Consider the following 25,414-nt stretch of genomic DNA (forward strand, 5'->3'; position numbering starts at 1 on the left):
AAATTATTATTATTATTAAAGAATGAAGCTAAAACCAGGGAAGAGTTCAGAAATATTGGTGTGGAGCAGCAGGTGAGGGAGACATAGACGTGTGCAATATGATTCAGAGAGGAAGGAAGTTTAGGGGAGGATAAACACACATGGGTTAAAATGGCAACATTTTTGGGTAGAGAGATAGTCCTTTTGAGTTAGGAAAAAGTATACCAGTAATCCACAGAGTGAGGAGCCCCCGGTGGCACAGTGGGTTAAATGCTGAGCTGCTGAACTTGCTGACCAAAAGGTCGGCGGTTCAAATCCGAAGAGCAGGGTGAGCTCCTGCTGTTAGCCCCAGCTTCTGCCAATCTGGTAATTTGAAAACATTCAAATGTGAGGAGATCAATAGGTACTGCTCCAGTGGGAAGGTCACAGCGCTCCATGTAGTCATGCTGGCCACATGACCTTGGAGGTGTCTACGGACAACGCTGGCTCTTCGGTTTAGAAATGGAAATGAGCACCAATTCCCAGAGTGGACATGACTTAATGTCAGGGGAAAACCTTTACCTTTAGTCCACAGAGCCCTGGATACTCACTGCCACCACCCAAGTAGCTGCCCCTAAAAGCTCATAATTTCTGATCATTGCTTAGAAGAGAACAACTTTTTCATATGTATGACAATCACTCAAATGTTAAAGATTATTATGGTTACCTACTTTAATGCTTCCTGTAATTAAGGTTCTTTATTATTTTTGCTCATCAGTGCTGAATCCGCTCAAAGTTGATCTTCTGCTTTAGATATTCTACTGATCATTCACAATCATTCTTTAAAAGAAATAACCCATATATTATCATATCGTTGCCAGTCAGAAAAATGGCTCTTAATTAAAATGATTGTATGTGTGTATTAATGATACAGCAGTACAAGACTAACTAACAGAACAGGTTAAGTGAGCAATATGTAAACAATGTCAATTGTATGTTTTTATTCCTTCCTTTTCCTTCCTTTTTCATCTTTTTTAAAAACAGCCTTTCACAGTACAGTGATGAAAACATGATGGATCCTTATAACCTGGCCATTTGTTTTGGTCCAACACTGATGCCTGTTCCAGACATACAAGACCAAGTGTCATGCCAGGCTCATGTGAATGAAATAATCAAAACTATAATTATTCACCATGAGACCATTTTCCCTGATACTAAGGAGCTTGATGGCCCAGTTTATGAAAAATGTATGGCTGATGATGAATATTGGTAAGTCCTCTAGTCTTTCTTCGCAGTAATTTTGCCCTGGTTTTCTAGGAGTGACCCTTAATTCAGCAAACATGTACAGATGCCTGTAGCTCTGGATCAGCTCCGATCATTTTTAGTCACATATTTAAAACAAAAGCCAGAGTGGTGTAGTAGTTTGAGTTTTGGACTATGACTTTTTCTGGAGACCAGGGTTCAAATTCCGTTTAGCCATGGAAAGCAACTGGGTGAAACAACAGCAATTTAAAATGTGTTTCACCTTGTATCTCTCATTTTGAAGAACAGCAGAGAGAAGAGCATGATCCCATCCAGCATCAGGGCCCTAGACTGGTATGAAAGAGAAAAAGTATTCATCTGGGAGTTCAAGCCAGTTAATCCTACAGTTTCAGAACTGACAGCTGGTCATTTAAAACAAAGTGATGGCCTTTGAAATAAAGAACACAATCCTGTACATGTGTTCTCAGAAGTAAGTCCCAGAAGTGTGTATAAGATTACATCCTAAGGATAGTACTTCTCCCTTTAGTAAGTGAGCCACACCAACAGCTATTTGTGGTATGGCTAGCTTTGTAAATTCTAAAGGTGCAACCAGTTCATCCTCTGTGACAAGAATGGAGGACCAGAAAATCTCTACCTGTTGCTGAACTACATCCCCCCTCATGCCTGATCCTTGGTTGTGCTGCCTTAGACTGATTAGAGTTGCAGCCCAACATGATCTTGGAGAGCTATAGGTCCCCTGCCAAAAAAAACTATGATTTTGACCCTGAAACAAGAAGCATCAGTTCCCAAGCACCACAGTTGAGTTCTGTCCTGCTATTCAGCTCACCAATTCCTTGTGGAAAAAGAGGGAAGTCAGTTATGGTCTGCTTCTTAAACTGTGAGTCTGGACCCCAAATGGGGTCTTCTTTTAGCTCAACTTGGGGTTGCAATTATTTTTCTGAATGTTACCTCGTGGCTATTTTAGACACTGAAATGTTATGCCATATTTACAATAGTCCCTGCAGAGGATGCTCCAGCTGTAGTTCATATAAAGGAAAATCAGCCTGTTTAGCAAGCCTTGCAAATGCTGATTTGTTATCAGTAAATGTTTGGGTTTTATACCTGTTTTATGTATCTATATACCTGGGGTCACATAAACAAATTATCAGGCCAAAAGGGATCCTGAGTGAGAAATTTTAAGAAGCCCTGATTTAGACTGTCTGTGAGTAGAATTTTTGAAATTATAGAAAGGAACTAGTGAATGTATTTAAAGATGGATACAATATTTTGTCTTACCTCAAAATGTTACGTCATATTTGTGGGAGAGTTTGGTTTATATGGCAGTTTGCTATATTTTTAAATTATAGAATATTAATTTGTGCTCTCTTACTTTTCAGTGATAGTCCCTATAGTGAGCATGGTACCTTAGAAGAGGTGGATCTGGATGCAGGTACAGAGACACACACCAGTGAAGATGGTATGCCTGCTTTTCCTCTTGTTTGTAATGATCTTGTCTCTCTTTTAAATTGAACAAATACAGAACTCACAGAGGAAATGCTGTTTTCCTCATTATCTCTTGTTTTAAATGAAGAGTCCCTGACACAGTGTCCTTTAATTCAAGTATGTGTATGTCTGTGTAGATTTTTGTTTTTTAACACTGGCCCATCTGTCAATGGCCAGCTGTTTCCTTGCTTTTTCCCCCTGATTGTCACAGTTACAGGAAGGTCAAATGGGGAAAAAAATCTGCATTCCTCAGCACAAATTGCTTGCTCTTGCAATGTTACATTCTCAGGGCCATTTCTGCTATGCAGAAAATTATGGTCCACATCACTACCTTCAAGTAAACGCTATTGTCTTGTACACTATCTCCTCTTATTTTATTTAATTAATGAATTTATGTATATCTTGCCTTTCCCCTGGAGGGTAAACCAAGGCAGCTCACTAAAGGACTCTATTAAATCCCACAAAACTTGAAAAACAACTAAAACCATCACATTATAACAATATACAATTATTTTAAGACATACAGATTTTTTTTATAAAAGCCTCCCTACAAGTAATGTGACATCATTTCTGCATTTGGAGTCCCCCCCCCCCAATTAATTTTATATTAAATTTAGGGAGATTTAGGGGCTGGAGGGTTAGGGGAGACAACTGTTGCCTTTCATGTAGTTTTGGGATAATTTGGGGGCAAACAATTGTCCTCACATCAGCTCAGTTTTTTAAAAAGATTTGGGGGGGGGGGGGTGATCTGTTGCAGCATGTGGCATGCTTTTGTTGCTTTGCATGTGTTAAATACAAAGTGGGTTTTTTACCCAAAAAGCTAAATGTTTTGTGTTGTCCAAACAATATTTTTGATCTTATTTAATTCACTTTTTCTGCAAAGTTTCTTTTTAAATCAAATACTGATAAATATTTAGTTATTTGGGTTGCTGTGAGTTTTGGGCTGTATGGCCATGTTACAGAATTTTTCTCTCCTGATGTTTCACCCATGTCTGTGGCAGGCATCATCAGAGGTTGTGAAGTGCCTCAGAGGATGCCTGCCACAAATGTAGGCAAAATGTCAGGAGAGAAAACTTCTGGAACATGGCCATACAGCCCCAAAGACTCAGAGCAACCCAGTGATTCCGGCCATTAAAGCCTTCGACAATACATTTAGTTGTTTGTTTATAGAAATAATTAGTTATCACCAGTCTAGGGAAACATTAGATGTGTTCCTTTGAGTTTGTTTCTTAGACTCTAATTCAGTCATTGCAACTTGATGATGTGAAGAAGATCCAACTTATCCTAAAACATACTGTAGAAGCTTGCTTCTTGCCATCTGGATGGTCAGAGCTAACAGAAGCAGATAGATCAGACAGATCCAAAGGTGATACCATGTAAGGGAGAGATGGGTGCCCAGTGCCTTAAAAACCCTGTGCTATGCCCTCTGTGAACAAAGAGGCATGTGAGAATTATTTCTCCATCACTAAAACTCCTTGTGATAACACATAAAGTCCTAAATAGCCTAGGGCTTAATAACTTGAAAGTGCATTTCACTTTATATATACCTGTCAAAAGACAGAGGATTGCTAAAATCAATGTGTCAGGCTAGTGGAAAGGGCCTTTACTGCTGTAGAGCCTCAGTTGTGGAATATCTAACCCTTGGAGTCTGATTTGTTCCAACACCAGCTTCATTTTATCCATTCTGTATATTATTGTTGTTGTTGTATCTTCTATTTGCTTTACATTTTCAGATTATTTAAATACTTCATCACTGTTTTAGATTATAAATTATTTAAACTAGTTTTATTGCATGCTACTATTTTATTATAGGACAAGATATTAATATTTTCTCCAAATACATATATAAATAAATCTTCTGTGCATCTTATTAAATAGTTGTGTAAGATAAAATACAACTCCAGACTTTCTCCATAGGGATGAAATTCATGTTATCCACTGCTCTGCATTGGGGGGAGCAAATTAGTATGATAAAACAAGCAACAGGAATAGGAGACTGAGCATGACTGGGAACATAGCATATAAAGAGATGCTCAAACCACCCCCTCCCAAGTAATCTCACACAAATTATAATACAAACATACACCCTGGCTGACAAATAAGAACCTACTGAAAACAGGCAATAATAAGAAACTATTAAAGTTGCTATCGGAACTCCAAAGCAACGGGCACTCAATCTCCTGGTTCCAATATATTCAAATGGCAAGATGATCAAAAAGTGGGTATTCAAGAAACAGGTACAGAATTAGATCTACAACTGCAAAAAAGAGAAAGTGATTACTAGAATCTACAAAGTATTACTAAAAAACCACACAAAGAACAAGTAAAAGACCACATGATGAAATGGGCACAAATCATTGTACATAATATTGAAATGAGTACATGGAAATGCATGTTGAAAAGGGGGATAAAATTCACCTGCACCTATGGCCTCCATGAGAAGTCAATGATAATCTATCATTGGTACATGCCAGAACAACTAGCTAAAATCCAACCTTAGAGAAAGAATATTTGTTGGAAATGTGAAGCAGCAGTTGCCTTCCTTTAACATATGTGGTGGCTATGCTCACAAACTACATACAATACACAAAAAATACACAAAAAATGGAAAATATGGGTTGCTATGAGTTTTTTTGACTGTATGACCATGTTCCAGTATTATTCTCTCAGGAGAGAATTATACTTGAACATGGCCATACAATCTGAAAAACTCACAGCAATCCATGAAAGCCTTCAACAACAGAATGGAAAACATATTAAACATCAAAACTATTTTAGAGCCCGAAACCTTTATATTAGGTCTCATTCATAAACAAATTTCAAAAGACTATGAGATAAATTTTCAGTTCATGGTATCCACAGCCAGGATATTATTTGCAAAATATTGGAGACAACAGACAACGGCAACCACGAAGAATGGAAAACAGCTCCTAGAACTCTCCAAAATGTCTACAAAATCAGGATGCAAATGCTTTCAAAAAAGATTAGAAACCGTTAACTGTCAACTTGGAAAATCTAAAAATAACAACTGGCTTCTTAATTTGAATGAAGTAAATTGAACTGACGAAGGATTCAAATTGAACAACAATTGATGGAAAGAATCTTCCAACATTACTGAGAACACAAGGTGGAATTGCCTCTACCAACAAACATCAAGTTACCTATCTTCTTTTCCATTTTTAAATTCTTGTAAATAGCATAATATAATGAAAAGAAATAAAAACAATTTTAAAAAAGAAAAACAAACTTCTGTTACCCTGCAATGGGTAATGGAAGCTCCCTTCCTGGGGGTGACAGCTGTCTTATGATATAGTGGAATGTGGGTGGATGAATTCTTTTTAAGTCCACAATGATGGGGAAAGGATTTAACCTCATTCCACACATGCCACCCATTCTATTCTGCCTTTTCTTGAAAGCAAAAACAGAATGCACTGATGCATTTAATGTGACAACTGTTTTGCTGCTTTGTTAAAAAAAGAAAGGACAAAAACTGGGATGCAGCACACACCTACCTTGAATTAATTGATAGCTTGATGTTGGGGCTTGAGACTTTACTGAAATATTCCATTACTTTTATATATTTCAAAGTTATTTCTTTGAAAGTTACTTTCCAGTACTTTAGATAGAAATGGTTAATACTATGTTGGTACTAAAACATGTGAACTCGTCACATTGGAAAGGTTCAAACACATTTGGAAGATGTTTAGTGCTGCCGAATCTACAGTGATGATATGCAACTGCACCACATAGAACAAATTTATTTTAAAGCATAACGGCAAAATATTTTCCTGGTAATTAGCCATAGGACTGCATTCACTTGGACTGACCTTCAGAAGATTGACCCAAGAACACAATCATAACATGTTTCATCAGCAGTATCTAAAACACTTTAGGATTTATTTTGTTCTAGTTAAAATATGAATAATATGGTTTACTATATATGTTTCCAGAGGAAATGAGAAGGAATTTCCTGAGGAAGCTCCAAACAGATGGATAATAACTGGTGTTGAATTCACACAAAAGGGATTCGGTATTGCTCTTGGCCTAAAGTGCTGTCTTCAGATGGTGGGACACACACACACACACACACACACACACACACACACAATAACAGTCAAGGAAGTAGTTGTGTCATGATCCAAATAAGCAGCTAAGGGGGAGGTGTTTTATTCTCTTCTGGCACTATAAGAACACTATATATCATAAGGCTTCTCTTATCAAGTCTTCTTGAGAGACATTGTCTTTCTCTTTTTCTTTGCACTGGTCACCAGAAGGATGCACCCTTTAGAATATGTATTTTATTTCTTTACAATTTGCCTCCCCCCCCCCCAACCACAAACATACACTGTTTATGCTTTCACGTTGCTATAGAAAACTGGTTTTTAGGTCTATAATCATGTAATGTTTTCTTCCCCCTCCCCACAGAATGTGAACCCATAGAAGCTATTGCCAAGTTCGACTACGTTGGGAGATCTGCGCGAGAACTTTCTTTTAAAAAGGGAGCCTCCTTGCTTTTGTATCATCGAGCTTCTGATGACTGGTGGGAAGGAAGACATAATGGGATTGATGGTCTTGTACCTCACCAATACATAGTGGTTCAAGATATGTAAGTAAGAACTAATTTGAATGAAATGCCAAGCCATTGCTTTACCCTGGCATGCTCATGGTTGCTTAGCCAGCTGGGAGATTCTGGAAGTGACTAGGAGAAAAGCTACAATTTTGTCCTTCACCACTGGGCCTTTAGCCAGAGATGTAGAGCCTGTATCATTCAGTAAAGCCATAATTTCAAGTTGCAGGAAACAAAGGCACTCTGGAGTATTCCTCCCATGCTCCCTGTCCACCCCCTTTCTTTGAAATCAGAGCTCCGTGTAGCAGACAACCTATTTGACACTCCCTATAGTAACCTGTCCTCCCAAAGTGCAGCATTGTCCTATCACCAGTGATGAAATAAAAGTAAACTACCAATCCAGTGGGTTTCTCTTTATGGAAACTGGTTTCTGTTTTCAGAGAGCCATTCTGTTTTCTGTTTTCAGAGAGCCAGATGTCTTGCTCTGTTGCAATTCCAAAGCTATGAGGTAGGGACACAAGAAACCAAGAGCATGTTTGCAAATGCTGGGACTTGGCAAGCCTTGGTGCTACAAGGGTTGAATGAAAAGTAATGTCTCGACCTTCGTAACTCAACAGATGGCAGTACTGGTATTGGCAGGTACTGGCTTGTTCACTAGACTCTCCTCTACAGTTCCATTTGAATGGTTGTGTTGTTAAAGTGCGAAGTATGGAACCCTGCGCAGACGGTCGGTCAATGCGACTTAGGCAACGTGCAGTCATTGAATTCTTGACAGCAGAATTCTTGACACCAAAGGAGATTGATCAGAGAATGCAAGCAGTTTATGGTGATTGTGTTGATGTGAATACTGTGCGTCGTTGGGCGAGTAAGTTCAAAGATGCTGAAATGGGAACATATGACTTGCGCGACAAACAAAGAGTTGGACGTCCTGTGACGGCAACCACTGAGTTTCACAAGCAAAAGATTGACAGATTGATTCAGGACAATCGTCATATCACTCAGAGAGAAATTTCAAGCATAATCGGCATTTCACAAGAACGTGTGGGTCACATTATTGCTTTGCTTGGCTATCAGAAGATCTGCGCACTATGGGTACTATGAGATGCTGGTTGTGGAAACAGAGTGTCGACTTCTTCCGTTCTTCATCATTGGCAGAAATGTATCCAATTGTCTAGTGATATGTGGAAAAGTGAATAGTGGGAGTTAAAGAGCACATTCTAAGGATTATTTATTTGTTTGATTTATTAAAATATTCCCATCTAAACCCAAGTAACGAAGGTGGAGGCATTACTTTTCATTCAACCCTCATACATAATCTCTTGTATGTATGTATGTATGTATACTCTTTCTATCTCTTTAATCCAAGCAGGGTTGCTGCTCATAGCATTTGAAGGGTGTATAGATGTATAGAAGAAAGCAAAATCCATTACTGCAATGATAGTGTAATCTTTACATAAACTGGAGATAGTATATTTCCTGTTTCACTTTGAAGACCATGTTTTCTAGTTTCTGAAAGTATCAACATTTTTATAAATAAATGCAAAGTTGTTTTGTATGTTTACTTACCATAATCTCATTTCGCTTGTATTCTAGACTTCATAATGCCCTCAAAAAAAAGCCTCTAATTAAAAACCAGAGCTGATATGGAGGGACATTCTGGCTGCAGAGGGCTTTTGATAATGTTTATACTGTAAATTGGATTTTATTGAACATTTACACAATGTCTTTGGAAACAATGATAATAATGGCTGTTAATAAAAATGAGACATTTGAAAATGAGAGCAGAGGCAAGAGGGTTAAGAAAGATGCATGCTCCCTTTTTTGTCCAATTATAAGGTCCAGTTTTATTACAAAATACTTTGATGTTTTCTGCTTAGGGATGATGCATTCTCTGATACATTGAGCCAAAAAGCAGATAGTGAAGCCAGCAGTGGTCCAATAACAGATGATAAAGCTTCATCTAAGGATATGAATTCACCAACAGATCGTCATTCTGATATACATTCAGGAAGGTAAATTCAATTCAATGTTTTAACTTGATTCTTATATTTAAATTTTACTGGAGCATCCCGATTCTATCTACAACAAAACTGAAAGATGCAGTGATGTAGGGCAGAGATCTCAAACTCATTTTCATCAAGGGCCACATCAGCCTTAAGATTGCCTTCAAACGGCCATTGAATCAATGGACGGAGAATCCGTGGACATAGAAGGTGAACTTTATTTTTATATATATATAAGAGTCAGCGCTCTTTAGTTTTTACCTAGTTTGGGTCCCTAGATGTTAGTGAATGACAATTCCTATTACTTTTGATTATCCGCCATGCAGACTGGGGGTAATGGGAATTGCAGCTCAATAGCATTTGTGGCTCTGAAGTTGGGGAAGGTTAAAGGACATTTTAAAGTCAGACATCATATCCACAAGCTTTGTATCTAAATTCAAACCCCATTATCCTGACTAAACAGAAAAAAACTACAGCCTTCCAAATGTTACTGTATCACAATACATGATATCTAATGATGAGGAATTCAGGAGTTGTAGTCAAGCATCTGGAGGGCCCCATAAAATGACATTGTGTGTATGTGTGTGTGTGGGGGGGGGGGGGGGGGGACTGATTAGACTTGCAGGCCTTGAGTTTGACACATGTGATATAGGGGATGAAGCCAGGCCTCACACAATTGAAATTCCACAAATTTTCAATTAGCTGGGACAATGGCACTTTTTATTGTGCCCTTGGGCTTCCTTGTTCCTTCTAAGCACAGCCAAAATCCTCACCAATAGCATTGTTTTAGGGCACAGCAAATGCCTTTGTCTCACATGACTCTCCTTTGTCTCTTTTCAGGCAACGCAAGAAAACTGAACTTCCCTTGTCCAGCAGACGTCCTGGCAGGACCAGTGACGGACACTGCCCAGTGCATCCCCCCCACAGCCTGGCCAATTCATCTCTAGAGTTAGGTTCCCCCAGTTTGGCAAGCCACAATCTTTCTCGCACTGTCCTACAAAATCGCAGCCTCAACACCGACAGCCCAGAAAGGAGGCGCAGGCCTGGTCATGGCAGCCTTACTAATATTAGTAGGCATGAGTCACTGAAGAAGATAGACAGTCCTCCAATCAGAAGGTCAACATCATCTGGCCAGTACCCGGTTTTCAATGATCATAAACCACTTGATCCAGAGTCAATTGCTCAGGTGGGTTTTGTCTGTAAACTTATGGATTGTTCTTTAGTTTTGCTCAGGGCATATTAGTATGAGTTTCTTCTGATAGGTTAATGTTTGATAGCCAAATTATATATGAGATTGTATTCTCTTTAACCGCTCATCACCATTTTTTAAATTAAGTTTTTACTTTCCATGTCTTGTAAACTGCCTGTCCATCCATGCTTACAAAGTATGATTTATTTACTTTTTGGGTTGCTGTGAGTTTTCCAGGCTGTATGGCCATGTTCCAGGAGCATTCCCTCCTGACGTTTTGTCCACATCTATGGCAGGCATCCTCAGAGGTTGTGAGGTCTGTTGAAAACTAGGCAAGTGAGGTTTATATATCTGTGGAATGTCCAGAGTGAGAGAAAGAACTCTTTTTGTTTGAGGCAAGTGTGAGCATTGCAGTCGGCCACCTTGATTAGCATTGAATGGCCTTGCAGCTTCAAAACCTGGCTGCTTCCTGCCTGTGGGAATCCTTTGTTGGGAGGTGTTAACTGGCCCTGATTGTTTCCTGTCTGGAATTCCCCTGTTTTCTGAGTATTGTTCTCTGTTTCTTGTCCTGATTCTAGAGTTTTTTAATACTTGTATTTACTTTTTGTAGTTACAGTATATGTGTTCATATCATTTAGGTAATGATAAGTATGTTTACTTCTTTGTTATTAATGTATTTTTCATTAGGGCTAGATATATTTTATGATATAGATGAGGGAAAGGTCTTCCTCCTTTCCATATTTTAGTTAAACTTGATTTCCATTATAAGCATATGGGTTTTTCTTTTTGTATGTTTCCAGAGCAGCTGCTAATTTGAAAGGACCTGAGTTCTTTGTAAAGTTACATTTATAAAAATATCCATAACCCTTTATGGTCTTTATGCTTCCCACTGAATTCCAGTGTAAACTTCACACCCCCCACCTAATAGGCTGCATTTGCTGTGATTGATGGGCATTTGTTTGCTCAGGATGTAACTAGATAACATTTCCACCCCTTCCTGTGACGCTGTCGCTTATGCCATAAATACAAAGTTTTATGAGATTCAAGACAGAGAGAAGGATTAGGAGTTTTGGGTTTGGAATTGTATTTTGCTGCTTATTGTTTGATTTGGTTGAAGGGTTAGTTTGTGTTGATAAATAAGAGATGAATCGGTCTGGAAGGGCATGACCTGAGGTGTGGGTAATTATTATCAGACAAATTATTTTATACAATCATCATCAGGAATCTTGGGGATCAAATGTAAATTCCTTTCTTATTATTCTTTACTATCCTTGTCCCTTTTCACTATTTTTCATTTTTCCCCTTTATCTTGTATTGCATTTATCTTGTAAAAAGGTAAAGGTTTCCCCTGATGTTAAGTCCTCTCCTTCAAAAAATAGTTGAAAACCTACTTGTGCACTTTAGCATATAGAGAGGAGGGGGATTAGGGAGTGACAGTTTGTTAATTCGTTTCTGAACGGAGATTACCATGGCTGGCATTGTTAGATACTATGGTAATTATAGACTGTTACGATTTTTAAAAAAAATTTAGCGAACCTCTGGGAGCTCATCAAACCAAGGTTCATTTTTTTTGGTCAAAATAATTTTATGTTTTTATGGTTAGATACAATTTTAGAATGTAACTGTGTAATTTTAGATTTTATTTAATAATAGGTTGTCTGATGTTTGTTGCTTTGGGTGGGTTGTTAATGTATTTATGTTTGCACTTGTGGTGAAGCATTGAATGTTTGCCTCTATGTTTTTGTTTGTTTGTTGGAATCCGCCCTGAGTCCCCTTGGGGAGATAGGGTGGAATATAAATAAAATTTTGTAAGTTTTATTATAGAAAATGCTTAATAAAAAATTAAAAACTGCTTCTATTATACCCCCCCCCCAGGCCTGGTTGCTAACAAGCCATACTGAGATTCAGCAACACATGTTGCCTGTAACGTGGTGTATGCCCCCCCCCCCCAAATTGGTGGCAAAGATCTACAACTGGATGCCAGCCTATGTCTTCACAATGACTTGTTTAGACTCCACTGTAGACTTTTCCTTCTTTCTCTTGTCAAAGTCAAATATATAATGTCTATTGAAATTATCCCCAAATACTTTTTTGAAAAGCCATGGGCTCAGAGGAGGTCCAAGATAATTTTCAAGTATAGGCGAACAGAAATTTTGGCGCCCCCCCCACACACACACACACACACACATACACCAATCACTGAAAGATAAAAGCGTTGATTCTGGTCATGACAACACACAAATTATTATTATTATTATTATTATTATTATTATTATTATTATTATTATTAAGATCCAAAGGAGCAGGGTGTGAAAATAGGATCCCAGGCCAGGCTTTTGATGTTAAACTGGATTATATGAGTCCGCGCTGCCACATAATCTGGGATAAACAGAAAATTTGTGATTGGATCCTGGGATATAGGTCCCGTCTGGAAGGGCCCTAAGTGGCATATAAACTTTGGCAAGCTGGGCATTCCTTCTGCATGCTACAGCAGGCAAAAATGCAAATCATGGGTCAGTTGAGCAACATGACAAGGAGGCAAAGAGAGAGGACCCTTGCACACAGCCATATAACCCAGAACATCTGCTTTGAACTGGATTATCTGAGTCCACACTGCCAGATAATCCAGCTCAAAGCAGAAAATGTGGGATTTTATTCAGCTATGTGTGGAAGGGGCCAGAGGGAGGACCCTTACAGAGCCCTGCATCCCATAATAACTGCTTTGAACTGGATTATCCAGTTCCAGATAATCCAGCTCAAAGCAGAAAATGTGGGATTTTATTCAGCTATGTGTAGAAGGGGCCAGAGAGAGAACCCTTACAGAGCCCTGTATCCCAGAATATCTGCTTTGAACTAGATTATCTGAGTCTACACAGCCAGATATTCCAGCTCAAAGCAGAAAATGTGAGATTTTATTCAGCTATGTGTGAAGGGGCCAGAGGGAGGACCATTACAGAGCCCTGCATCCCATAATAACTGCTTTGAACTGGATTATCTGAGTCTACACTGCCAGATATTCCAGCTCAAAGCAGAAAATGTGAGATTTTATTCAGCTATGTGTAGAAGGGGCCAGAGAAAGAACCCTTACAGAGCCCTGTATCCCAGAATATCTGCTTTGAACTGGATTATCTGAATCTACACTGCCAGATATTCCAGCTCAAAGCAGAAAATGTGAGATTTTATTTAGCTATGTGTAGAAGGGGCCAGAGGGAGGACCCTTACAGTGCCCTGCATCCCAGAATATTTGCTTTGAACTGGATTATCAGTCCACACTGCCAGATATTCCAGCTCAAAGCAGAAAATGTGAGATTTTATTTAGCTATGTGTAGAAGGGGCCAGAGGGAGGACCCTTACAGTGCCCTGCATCCCAGAATATTTGCTTTGAACTGGATTATCAGTCCACACTGCCAGATATTCCAGCTCAAAGCAGAAAATGTGAGATTTTTTTTAGCTATGTGTAGAAGGGGCCAGAGGGAGGACCCTTACAGAGCCCTGCATCCCAGAATAACTGCTTTGAACTGGATTATCCAGTTCCAGATAATCCAGCTCAAAGCAGAAAATGTGAGATTTTATTTAGCTATGTGTGGAAGGGGCCAGAGGGAGGACCCTTACAGAGCCCTGTATCCCAGAATATCTGCTTTGAACTGGATTATCCAGCTCCAGATAATCCAGCTCAAAGTAGAAAATGTGGGATTTTATTCAGTTATGTGTGGAAGGGGCCAGAGAGAGAACCCTAGATAACCCAGTTCAAAGCAGATATTGTGAGATTTTCTGCCTTGATATTCTGGGTTATATGGCTGTGTAGAACAGCCCTGGTGGTCCTTTCAAACAGCCATATAACCCAGAATATCAAGGCAGATAATGCTCATTATCTGCTTTGAACTGGATTATATGGCAGTGTGGACACAGATAACTCAGTTGAAAGCAGATATTGTGGGTTATTCTGCCTTGATATTTGGGGTTATATGGCACACAGCCATATCAAGGCAGATAATCCACATTATCTGCTTTGAACTGGATTATATTGCAGTGTGGAGTCAGATAACCCAGTGCAGAGAGAGTGGGAGAAGAGAGCCATGGAGATAAATAGCAAAGATAATGGGCTTCTTGTTGAAGAAGAATCACTCAATGTGTTGTATCCAGAACAAAATAATAGAGTTGGTAGATCTAGATATGTGTATTAATGAAATAAAAATAAATCTCTTGTTTGCACTTGTGTGTCTTGTACCATTAATCTGTGTTGGGTAATGTTTCATGTATTTTAAATTTGTTTTAATGATTCCTTTGTAGGTTTAATTCTATTTTAATGCTTATTGGTATACAGTATACATTAATAGTAATATCAAAAATAAAATATAGTATCCTAACAATAATGCTAATTAGCACAACTTCTAGTTTTTAACACATTTTCTAAATTGTTGCTATTTTAATGGATATTCTCTGCTTTGGAGCATTTTTAGAGGGGAAAAGGTGACATACAGAATAAATAAATATAAGTAAAAGGTAAAGGTATTCCCCTGATATTAAATCTAGTTGTGTCCAACTCTGTGGGTTGGTGCTTATCTCCATTTCTAAGATGAAGAGCCAGCATTGTCCATAGACACCTCCAAGGTCATGTGGCCGACATGACTGCATGGATCACCATTACCTTCCTGCCAGAGCAGTATCTATTGATCTACTCACATTTGCATGTATTCAAACTGCTAGGAAACCCGATAGGTTTCCCAAGGAGTCATAAGACCCTAGTATGGGAGAAAGCTGAACCCTAGGAACCACACAGTCAACAGGTGGCCATCAGGCTTTTGCTTTAAAGCAGGCATGGGCAAACTTGGACCTTCCCTCCTTCCCTACCGGCTGTTACAAATTGTGAGAATTGAAGTCCAAAACACCTGGAGGGCTGAAGTTGGCCCATGCCTGCTTTCAAGCCTCCAGAGAAGGAGGCCCCACTGTCAACTCGAGAGAGAGAGAGAGAGAGAGAGAGAGAGATGGGGGAGGGAGGGGAAGAGGAGCTGGCAGAAGGCTTTTTCCAGCTCCTTTGCCGGCTTTCCTTCATGCATATAACAAATAATCACCTAAAAATCCCATGACATGAAATAGAAACGGAGGGCTGGAGCATTCTCTCCTGATGTTTCACCCATATCTATAGCAGGCATCCTCAGAGGTTGTGAGGTCTGTTGGAAACTAGGCAAGTGGAGTTTATATATCTGTGGAATGATGTCCAGGGAAGGAGAAAGAACTCTTTTCTGCTTGAGGCAAGTGTGAACGTTGCAATTGGCCAGCTTGATTAGCATTAAATAGTCTTGCAGCTCCAAAGCCTGGCTGCTTCCTGCCTGGGGGAATCCTTTGTTGGGGGATGTTAGCTGTCCCTGATTGTTTTGTGTCTAGAATTCCTGTCTTCTGAGTGTTGTTCTTTATTTACTTTATTTATTTAGAGTTTTTTTTAAATACTGGTTGATTATTATTTCCAATAACCCCCACAATTCCTAATGTTGCCATTGGCCACCTTGATGAGCATTGAATAGCCTTGCAGAGGGCTCAGCTGGGAAGGGAAGGGAGGGGGCGGAGCAGGATGCATATAGATGCACCCCTCAGGTAGGGGGCAGGGAAAGTGGTGCCAAACTGCCTCGGAGCCTGCATGTAGATGCACCTGGGGGGCACCAGGCAGTGGGAGGGGGGCTGGATGGCAGGGGGAGGAGGGAAAGTGAGGCAGAGGTGGAGCGGGAGCCCCAGGAAGCTCCAGTTTTCCTGGAGGCCCTTGGTTACTGTTTAACCCCTCCCCCCTACTCACGTTTCAGCAGTAAATGGATCCGATGAGTCCAGGGCCCCGGTTCTCTTGGCCCGGCAGCCATTGAGCCCAGGGCTGCCCTCTTCCCTCCAGGCAGAAGGCAAGGGGAAAGGGCCGGCGGTGCTTGCGGCCTTCCCTTCAAACAGGCCTCATTTGCAGCCCTGGCCTCGAGTAGGGGCGGGGCCACGGGGGCGGGGCCGCATGGCACAGGGGCAGGCCAGGCTGCGTGGCCCCGCCCCTGCACAGTCCCGCCCCCCGCAGGAAGGCCTGGAAAGGAGGAAGAGGAAGTGGGGGCTGGTGCCATCCTCCCAGGACCTCAATGGCGCCCCCAGACGATGGCGCCACAGGCAAATGCCTCCCTTGCCTGGTGGGTGGACCGGCTCTGCATGGGCTAACAACATTAAAATGAAATCAACATTTGCACCAATTGGGCCTCCATGATGGAATCAATCTACTAACAATGTTCCATAGTTAAGAAGTCCCTTTCCAACACAATATATCATCCTCAGTGATAGGATGCAACAGGGGTTTCCTTCAGCTTCTCAATCTTTATACATATAGAAAGAGGGGCACTCTTTCAAACATTGCCGTCCCAAACTGTTTGAGGTTTTAAATGTTATCATTAATACCTTCAATTCAGATCCAAAACATTGCATTTTAATTGCAGCCCTGCAGGGACTTTCCTATGAGTAAATCCCATTAAACTCAGTGGGAAATTATTGCTCAGGAAGTAAGAGACTGCATTATAGGAAACATTGAAAACAATGGGACTTTATTTTTCAAACCAACATCTGATTAGAATATAGTCGCAACTAACAGAGCCAACATTTTTCTGTTCCATAAACTTGTAGTGGCCACCAAAAATGTGTCCCTATGCCTAAATACTATAGTTGTTTGATCATAGAAATGTATGTGCATGTGTACCACTCAGAGTAGTAATTCACGGCTCTATTAATCTACAGCAAACTTCTCTTCCCCCAAACAGGATATTGAAGAAACAATGAATACAGCTCTGAATGAACTCCGAGAACTCGAACGTCAGAGCTCTGCAAAACATGCTCCTGATGTAGTGCTGGACACTTTGGAACAAATGAAAAATCCTCCCTCCAGCACCACCTCATCTGAATCATTGAGTCCTCATCACAATGTCCTCCTAAGAAGCACTGAGCCTCAAATTCGGCGCAGCACTAGTTCTTCCAGTGACACCATGAGTACCTTCAAACCCATGGTGGCACCCAGGATGGGAGTGCAACTGAAGCCCCCTGCACTTAGGCCCAAGCCCATCGTTCTTCCAAAAACCAATCCAAGCCTAGGCCCATCTTCTCCTTCTCAAGGTTCAACAGACAAGTCTTGCACCATGTAAAGACTGTGGAATGAACTCCCATAAAAATGGAACACTGATAGCTGTCTGGACTCCGTCACACCTTTAATTTGTGTTTATAACTAGAGAACTTTTGTTTTTTCAGGGTTTTTAAATGTAATGTCTCAAGCTACCTACATTAATGTGGGCATTTGATATGAGTTCAATTTTTAAACTGGACAACTCCGTATGATATTGTAAAACAACAGGAACACACAGTTACTTGAAACTTCCACACAGCACCTTTTTTCTAATAAAAACACTACAGGTCACTGCCAGCCTCCCAGGAAGTTCAATAAATTTACACTGACTGTACTTTTTAGATCTCACAAGGAGTTATTATGAATGGTTATTTGAAATGAACTTACTCATTTATTATCTTCTATTTTCCTTCTAATATGAACCAGATTTTTATAAGGGCTGAGAGTTTGCATCTTGAGACTTATTCAGCAGGGTATATAAAGTGAATAGAGAAGATAAGGTAGGATCATTCTGACATTGCCTTTGAAACACTTGGTATAGGTATTGGCATTCCTCGTAATCTCAGATGGTGGGAAATGAGGAATTAGTTCTCTTTCTCACCGATGTAGATGCTGGCTTTCCAAATCAAAGTGAAAGCTTGTCAGAATGGCTGTAGACTGATTTGTATTGGTTGCACTCAGGCTTTCTGTATTGCAATAAAGCTAGATTTTTAGCCACTGATTCCTTCAGATAACTATTTGCAAACAATTCACTATTAAAAATGTTTACATTCCTATGAGCCAATTGTTTGGGTATCTCGGCAGATAGAAAGTCTTAGTTAGCTTATGATTTGTAACTAAGCATTCCTGGAAAGTTTGAAAGATAGTTGTGGAATTTAACAATTTGAAGCTGCTCTATCCTTATGGTTATGGAACACAACATGTGCTGGTTGTTGGTTTTGTCTTTCTTTCACTTATTAAAATGCATTATCTATTTCAAACTGGAATAGCTCCTTATGTTGAGGCAAGAGGTTGTTCACAAGATGATGTCGATTTCTATTCTAAAATATGTGTATATGTGAGAGTGAACACCATGAATACTGCTGCACCATTTGAAACTTGTTACAAGTGAACTAATTATACAGCTGTCTTGCACAATCTAACACTCAGCTGTATCATTTCTGTGAATGTTTTTGGCAAGGTCACCTCTCAACCTCTCACAGGAAGAGTCTTTGCGTGTAATTAATCAAGCAACCACTTAAGTACAATCATAGCTTCTATCTTCAGAGTATAATACCTTGAGGGAAAGATGGGGTGGGGAGTGGATGGGTTCATTTACTACTCATCAGAACAGACAAACCTGAATCCAAACGAAGAGGTTCATTTCTCACGGCACTTGTCACATTAGGAACTTGCTATTCTTCCATCTAAATCCTTTTGTTTGGCTGCTTTGCGTTATCTGGAATTGAATGGAAGAAGACAAGCCATCCTGAGATGAGAATTGTTAGCACGTAGCAGTCGAAGGGCATTGTAGCCTATTATAGTTTCTTGGCTTATTCCCACTGAAACTTAATAATGATATTTATGGGAATGAGGCATGGGCATGACAAAGACATTTTAAAGTTGCCTTCCGAAGAAGTCCACAAACCAACCTGTGCACATATAGCTGTATCTGTTATTTGTGACCAGAAAGAAGGAAAAATGTGATAAGGGACTTTATATAAGCTTCCAGTCCTAAACGAGAAGTACTTTTTCTCCCTTAAATCATCAACTGAGTGGCTCTTTACAAGCCTTGGAAGAGAAAATAAATCTGCTAGGTGGTTTTCATTTATTTGGCAGCTCACTAAGATAATAATTCACTTAAAAGACATCCAAATGTAGTATATAGAATGATATTATTTGCAGCGGGACACTGGTAGTGAAGAAATGTTATAAGGTGCAACTATGTAGAGAGGAACTCTGTCATATGTCCCTTGAGTGCATCTTGGAAGCTTAATTAAGGCCCTAAATTCTGTACTGGGCATTTAGCTAATACTGTGATGGTGAATTCTGTTCTTACACTAGCCTACATTGGGAACCCATGGGACAAACTGGTATGCCGGCTTTCTTTTAAGTGCATTCTTGCCTAGCTATTTTATTAATTAACATATTACGTGGCATAATCCAGGTGGGTTCCCGTATCTTAAAATGACATAGAGAAGCCACATGTCCAAATAATTGTGCTGCCCTCCATACTGCTTATATTAGAAATTGTTTAGTGAAGAAAAATAGTAGAAACAGTACCTTTCGTGAATGCTCCCAGTTTGAGCATTCACGTGTAACATGAGTTAAATGTGTGTAGTTTGATGGTTTATTATAGCGACTTCAAGTATAGTGAATGGGTATGTAGCAGGAAAGACTGATCAAATCACAGGCATAGTAAAGGGTAAACGCCTGTCTACCTAATCAAATCAGTATTGTCCTTGGCTGTCAGTTTGATAGATTGCAGTGCTGGTATCTTCCTGCTTGTTGACTGTTGCCTAATTGTGTCAATGTACATCTGTAAGTATGTACATGTGAAAGTGCCTTTACATTTTTAGAGAAGCTTTAGCCTTGCTCTTGTACTGTTGCATTTCCATGTCATTTTCTGCTGCTCTTGTACTGCTGCATTCTCACTGCATTCCTTCCATACCCGAATAACAGAAGATTTACAGTTGCACAGTCCTCAAAGATGGCAAAAAAGTACTGTTAAGCTGTTGTGACAATGCACTTTTATGTATAGTACTGTACATTTGAGCATGTACCATTACAGGCTTCAATATGCATTCAGATTTTTTTTCTCATAAGTGTAACTTTATAATAAATAAGAATAGCTTTCTCTGTCTGTTTTGTTTTCAAGGCGTCTCATTGTCAGTGCATTTTTGCATACATTACCCCTGCGGATGCTCTTTCTTTGCTGTAAATAAGATCCACATAACATTGGTTTTTGCTCCTTATATGAAGGGAAGTTCCAGGACAACTTTAAACAATCAATTTCTTTTGTAAAGAGGCAATACTGGTGTCTCAGAGTATTCTGTACTAGCTGGGTTTAGCAGTATACAAGATGAGCAGGTAAACAAACAGTCATACAGATGTAATTTAGCATCCAGCTCAAACATCCATGAAGACAACTTCTGCTAAGTAGCATAATAGACTTGGATCAGATTTCCCCTTCTCTGCCCAGAATGAAACTCAACAAGCTATCACTTTAAACCAAAGTTAATGGAAGTGGTGCAATAAGAGTCTGGAAAGTTGAAGCAAGCACTGTGCATCTATAAAAAGAAACGCCATACCGCAATCACCATTTTACAAAGAGGGTGTTAATAGGTTAGCACAATGGTCCACCTATCACAGTGGTTCTCAACCTGTGGGTCCCCAGGTGTTTTGGCCTACAACTCCCAGAAATCCCAGCCAATTTACCAGCTGTTAGAATTTCTTGGAGTTGAAGGCCAAAACATCTGGCGACCCACAGGTTCAGAACTACTGACCTATCATGAAAATGCCAATTAGGCAGGTATTGCATATACATTGATCTATATATGATGTAAACCTCATACACACCAAGCTTCATATACATGTTATCCATAAAGGCCACCAGATCATTATCATGTCTTTAAGAACAATGAAGTACGAAATATTTACCAGCTGAGATACAGATTCAGCCACATTCCATCTGTATTGGAAGTGAGTAACATCTGTAGCTCTCCAGAGAAAAAGAAGTACTCCAATTACCCCTCAATATTAGTAAAGTCAGTGGGAATCTGGAGGGATATAATCTCCCCATCCTGAAATGATGATGTAACTCAATGGATGATAATGAAGATAGAAATGAACTACCTTAAAATAAATGAAGAAAATACAGTTTTCTAGGAGCTTGTCTGAAAATTTCACCATTCCATATCATTAGTTACCTTGGCTTGATCAAATTTGGACTCCATGGCACTAGCTGTTAAACTATCCTATGGATTGGAAGGAAGCAAGCTTTGCTGAAAGCAATGTTGAATGCATACTAGAAATAGTTGTGCTGTACATACTTACAAATAGTTCACATTTGAAATAATAGAATCAGAGTTGGAAGAGACCTTGTCGGCCCCCTGCCAAGAAGCAGGAAAATTACATTCAAAGAAGCAGGAAAATCCCCTTCAAAATCTATCATGCTGTCAGATATTCCATACAACCATAGCAAATGCACTCATAATCATATGGCAGATATAAAATACAAGTCAGAAGTAATTGGCATACATTGGTACATAGGGCACTTCCTCCGACCATAAGTCTACCCCATGGAGAGGCAAAGAGCCCACTCCATATTTTAAATCCAAAAGGCAAACATTGATTTTGACGTTTTTATATATGGTGCACCATTTTACTAGATCATTGTATATAATAGGAGTTGAGTAGTTGTTTGTATTCATGGGGGTCCTAAAACCAAACTCCAGTTAATATCAAGGGCTCCTATACAAGCTACAATGTGAACTTGCCCTTTCCCAGCTGAGATATTGAGGGCAAATTCCTAATTAATCAGTGTCTACATAGTAGTCTGCAATAAATTCATGTTACAAACAAATTCAGGAAGTTAAACCGAGAAATCACTATACTATCATCTATGCAAACCCACATACTTGCCTGTTTTTTCAGGACAAACTTCAACTGGCAGGGAAAACCTTTATAGAGATACTTTGTGGGAGCAGCTGAGCCAAAAGGAAAATGTCATCTTTCAACAAGCGCTTGTGAGCCAGTTATGTTCAATTCAAAGACTGCTGATATTGAATTGGCCTCCCACACAGATCTTGTTAAGCTTCATTGCTCATGGCAAAGTTATACATTCAGTCAATAAATGCAAGTTTCCAAGCCTACGTCTGCGAGTAAAGGCCTGTGGGCACCTCCAGGAAACAAGCAGCAAATGGGTGAACTATGCTTAACCCACCCACTGCCTCACGGCTTTCATCTAATTCCTCTCAAATCTTCTCCCCAGATGGACTCCAAGACTATAAAACAGATCCGTTTGGAAGGAAAAGAGCCTGTGAAAAGGATAGGACTTGGAAGTGTTCTTGTTTTAGATTGCAGTCCAAAAAATGTTTGGTAAGCGAGAAGGCAGTAGGAAAAAAAAAAGAAGAAAGATCGCATTCCAGATGGATAGACTCAGTGAAGAGTCTGCAAGACTTGAGGATGTTGTGATTTGGAGATCTCTGATATTGGGAACTGACTGGATTCGACTGGTTAAGATCACAACTCAACGGGGTATAGATTATGACCTGTTAAGATCACAACCTAATGGGATAGCAGGATTTATTTGGTAATGTGTGATCTCAGGGCACATAGATATTTTGTTTCTATTAGATGCTTTCAATAGACAATGATGCAAGCAGACTTCTTTCAAAGATAAGATTGTTTACGGGTAACTTTGTGTATTTAAAGATACAGGCTCATTTCTTTTCAGGTTAAAAACTTCGAAACATTTAGAGAGTTTGTATCTTAAACTTTTAAAGTTTAACAGTCTCTTCATAAACTATATTGCTTTGTACAGCTCTCTTTAATAAGTATTTACTTCCTAAGAAAACACAAGCCTCAAGGCTCAACACTGACTTCTAACAGGCTCAAGGCTCAACTGACTTCTCTGTCATCCTTTTAAAACTGATCATTCTAAGCCGTCACTGAGTCAATCACATGACCTGCAGCCCCTCCCACTGTTTTAAGTATATAGAGATGAGGCAACTGCAAACTAAATTGACATATACTTCAGGATATAAAACGACAGACAATAAAACAGGCAAACATCAAATAGAGGAGGCTTGAGAAGGTTGAATATATCATTTAAGGGGGGTCACCATAAATGGAAAGCAACCACAGTTAACAAAAACAATATAACATACGGAACTGCAGCACTTAAGCCCACTTGAAGGAATATGGAAAGTAAAAGGCGTAACTTACACATTTCCAACAGTCTACTAAGCTTAGATGTCTTCTAGAACAGTCTTCTAGAGTGAAACCATAATGCATTAACAATATAACAAGGTAATATGTAAGATAACAGCGCTCCATGCATTAATGCCAGCCACATAACCTTGGAGGTGTCTACGGACAATGCTGGCTCTTCAGCTTAGAAATGGAGATGCACCAACCCCCAGAGTCGGACACGACTGGACTTAATGTCAGGGGAAAACCTTTACCTTTACCTAATATGTAATAATAGGAAGAAACTAAACTCCTAGAGGAGCTTGGAAAGAAAGAGAGCAGCTAGAAAAAAAACTGCCCAACTTTTGTCAGAGAAAATTTAATTTTCTTTCTCTTGCATCTTTGTGCTGTCATCTAGAATTGCATTTCTGAATTGAGAGAGGTCTTTTGGCCCAGTCTGAGATAATTGGTTGCCTACTGCGAGACGTCTGTGAGACACTTTAAAAATAAAGTTGCATGCGCCTGTCATGACTTGCAGTCCTTTGCGAGTGCAATTTCCACAATTGTAGTAAATTGAGGTTTCCAGAGCACAGTTAGTCTTTCCGACACAAGCCACAAACCATTTAATTCTCAGACATTTTAAGAATGACTTCTGTGCTTTCGATCCTGCTGCACTGTTGTTGTTTTTTTTATTCCTTTGTTGGTATGCCACACCAGGATTTTTTTATATCTGTTACCGATTTTATCTTGTGCTACTTCATCGCCTCCCTTTTTATTGTGACAGATCTTGTGCTTTTTAATGTACTTTCACGCCACCTAGAGAATTTTGGTCTTTAGACAATCTATAACTATAATAAACTAATAAATGAACAAATAAACTCAGTGCATTGTGTGGCTTGCAGCTGGGCTTGTTTTTTTATTACTGCAATGCCCCAAGGTGCATATTATATTTAGTTGTGTCTCCAGAAATAGCTTTGTTCCTTTGTTCAGCAGAAGGGCTGTAGCTCAAAGCTATTAAATGATGTTGTAGCTGTTCCTGTATACAATTCAGTCTTCAATCTTAGTGCCTGGAAGGTACCATTCTTTATCTTTCCTGTCTGTCTTTTTTTTTAAAAAAAAAAAAACTTAATTCTGTCCCTGTGCACTTTAACAAGAAGCTTGCTTCAATATTTTACAAATACAAATGTTCCTTATTATGTATGCAATAGGGAAGTGCTAGGTGGAAATGTGAATATAGAACAATTTGGAAAGGTTTTGTTAAAGGGAAACATTGATGCTTAAGTGCTATCCATCTAAAGAAACAGTAAATTAGGTGGTTAAAAAATAACAGAAATGAGCAAAAGGGAATCCCAAGATTATGGGAAATATTAATATTATTTAAGCAATATGTTTCTCTTTTTCAGTGGAGAGGGAAATCAACATGATGGCATCAAAGGCCTCCTCACCATTTTGGTACAAGGTCTGGAGGACACAGAAGCCATAACAGAAAGGAGATATTCATGTTTATGTCCCCAAATGGTGCTGTTGTAAAAACAAACGAGAAGTTTTAACAGCTTACGACACTGCCATCTTGAACATAATAGTAGTCAACCCTCTATATCCTTGGATTCCACCATCCACAGGTTGAAAATATTCAAAATTAAATTCCCTTGATTTTATATAAGGGACACCATTTTAGGAGACTTGGGCATCCACGGATTGTGGGGTCCGTGAAGGGTCCTGGAAGTAAACCTCGATGAATACCAAGGGCCCACTCAGGGCCGGTCCAACATGGAAGCGGATTAAGCCGCTGCGTTGGGTGCACGTCAAGGAGGGGCGCTGTCAAGGCCTCAACAGCGCCCCTGTGTAAATTTAACGCCAGTGTTTGTCAAGGTGCCGCCGCCGGGGACCATCGCTCGCCAAACGGCCGAACAAGGAAGGCCAGGCTCCAGGAA

General features: G+C 39.7%; 1 protein-coding gene and 1 long non-coding RNA gene across 4 annotated transcripts in view; one reads left to right on the forward strand and one right to left on the reverse strand.

Annotated features, from left to right (window-relative positions):
* The window catches only part of LOC134299518 (uncharacterized), a 41,308-nt gene extending 24,861 nt beyond the window's left edge, over positions 1 to 16,447 (reverse strand). The window contains exon 1 of the long non-coding RNA XR_010006739.1: positions 16,251 to 16,447. This is a non-coding gene — a long non-coding RNA (uncharacterized LOC134299518). The remainder of the gene's footprint in view (positions 1 to 16,250) is intronic.
* The window catches only part of srgap1 (SLIT-ROBO Rho GTPase activating protein 1), a 139,664-nt gene extending 119,234 nt beyond the window's left edge, over positions 1 to 20,430 (forward strand). For all 3 annotated transcript variants that reach the window (XM_003221179.4, XM_062982553.1, XM_062982554.1), the window contains 6 exons: positions 1,003 to 1,227; positions 2,598 to 2,677; positions 7,129 to 7,309; positions 9,148 to 9,282; positions 10,114 to 10,459; positions 17,233 to 20,430. In XM_003221179.4, the coding sequence (XP_003221227.2) occupies positions 1,003 to 1,227; positions 2,598 to 2,677; positions 7,129 to 7,309; positions 9,148 to 9,282; positions 10,114 to 10,459; positions 17,233 to 17,610 (1,345 nt within the window). In that variant the 3' untranslated portion in view covers positions 17,611 to 20,430. The remainder of the gene's footprint in view (positions 1 to 1,002; positions 1,228 to 2,597; positions 2,678 to 7,128; positions 7,310 to 9,147; positions 9,283 to 10,113; positions 10,460 to 17,232) is intronic.
* The last annotated feature ends 4,984 nt before the right edge of the window (positions 20,431 to 25,414 follow it).

This window comes from Anolis carolinensis, chromosome 5, assembly GCF_035594765.1.
Source record: "Anolis carolinensis isolate JA03-04 chromosome 5, rAnoCar3.1.pri, whole genome shotgun sequence".
In the NCBI taxonomy this organism is placed as follows: Eukaryota; Metazoa; Chordata; class Lepidosauria; order Squamata; family Dactyloidae; genus Anolis; species Anolis carolinensis.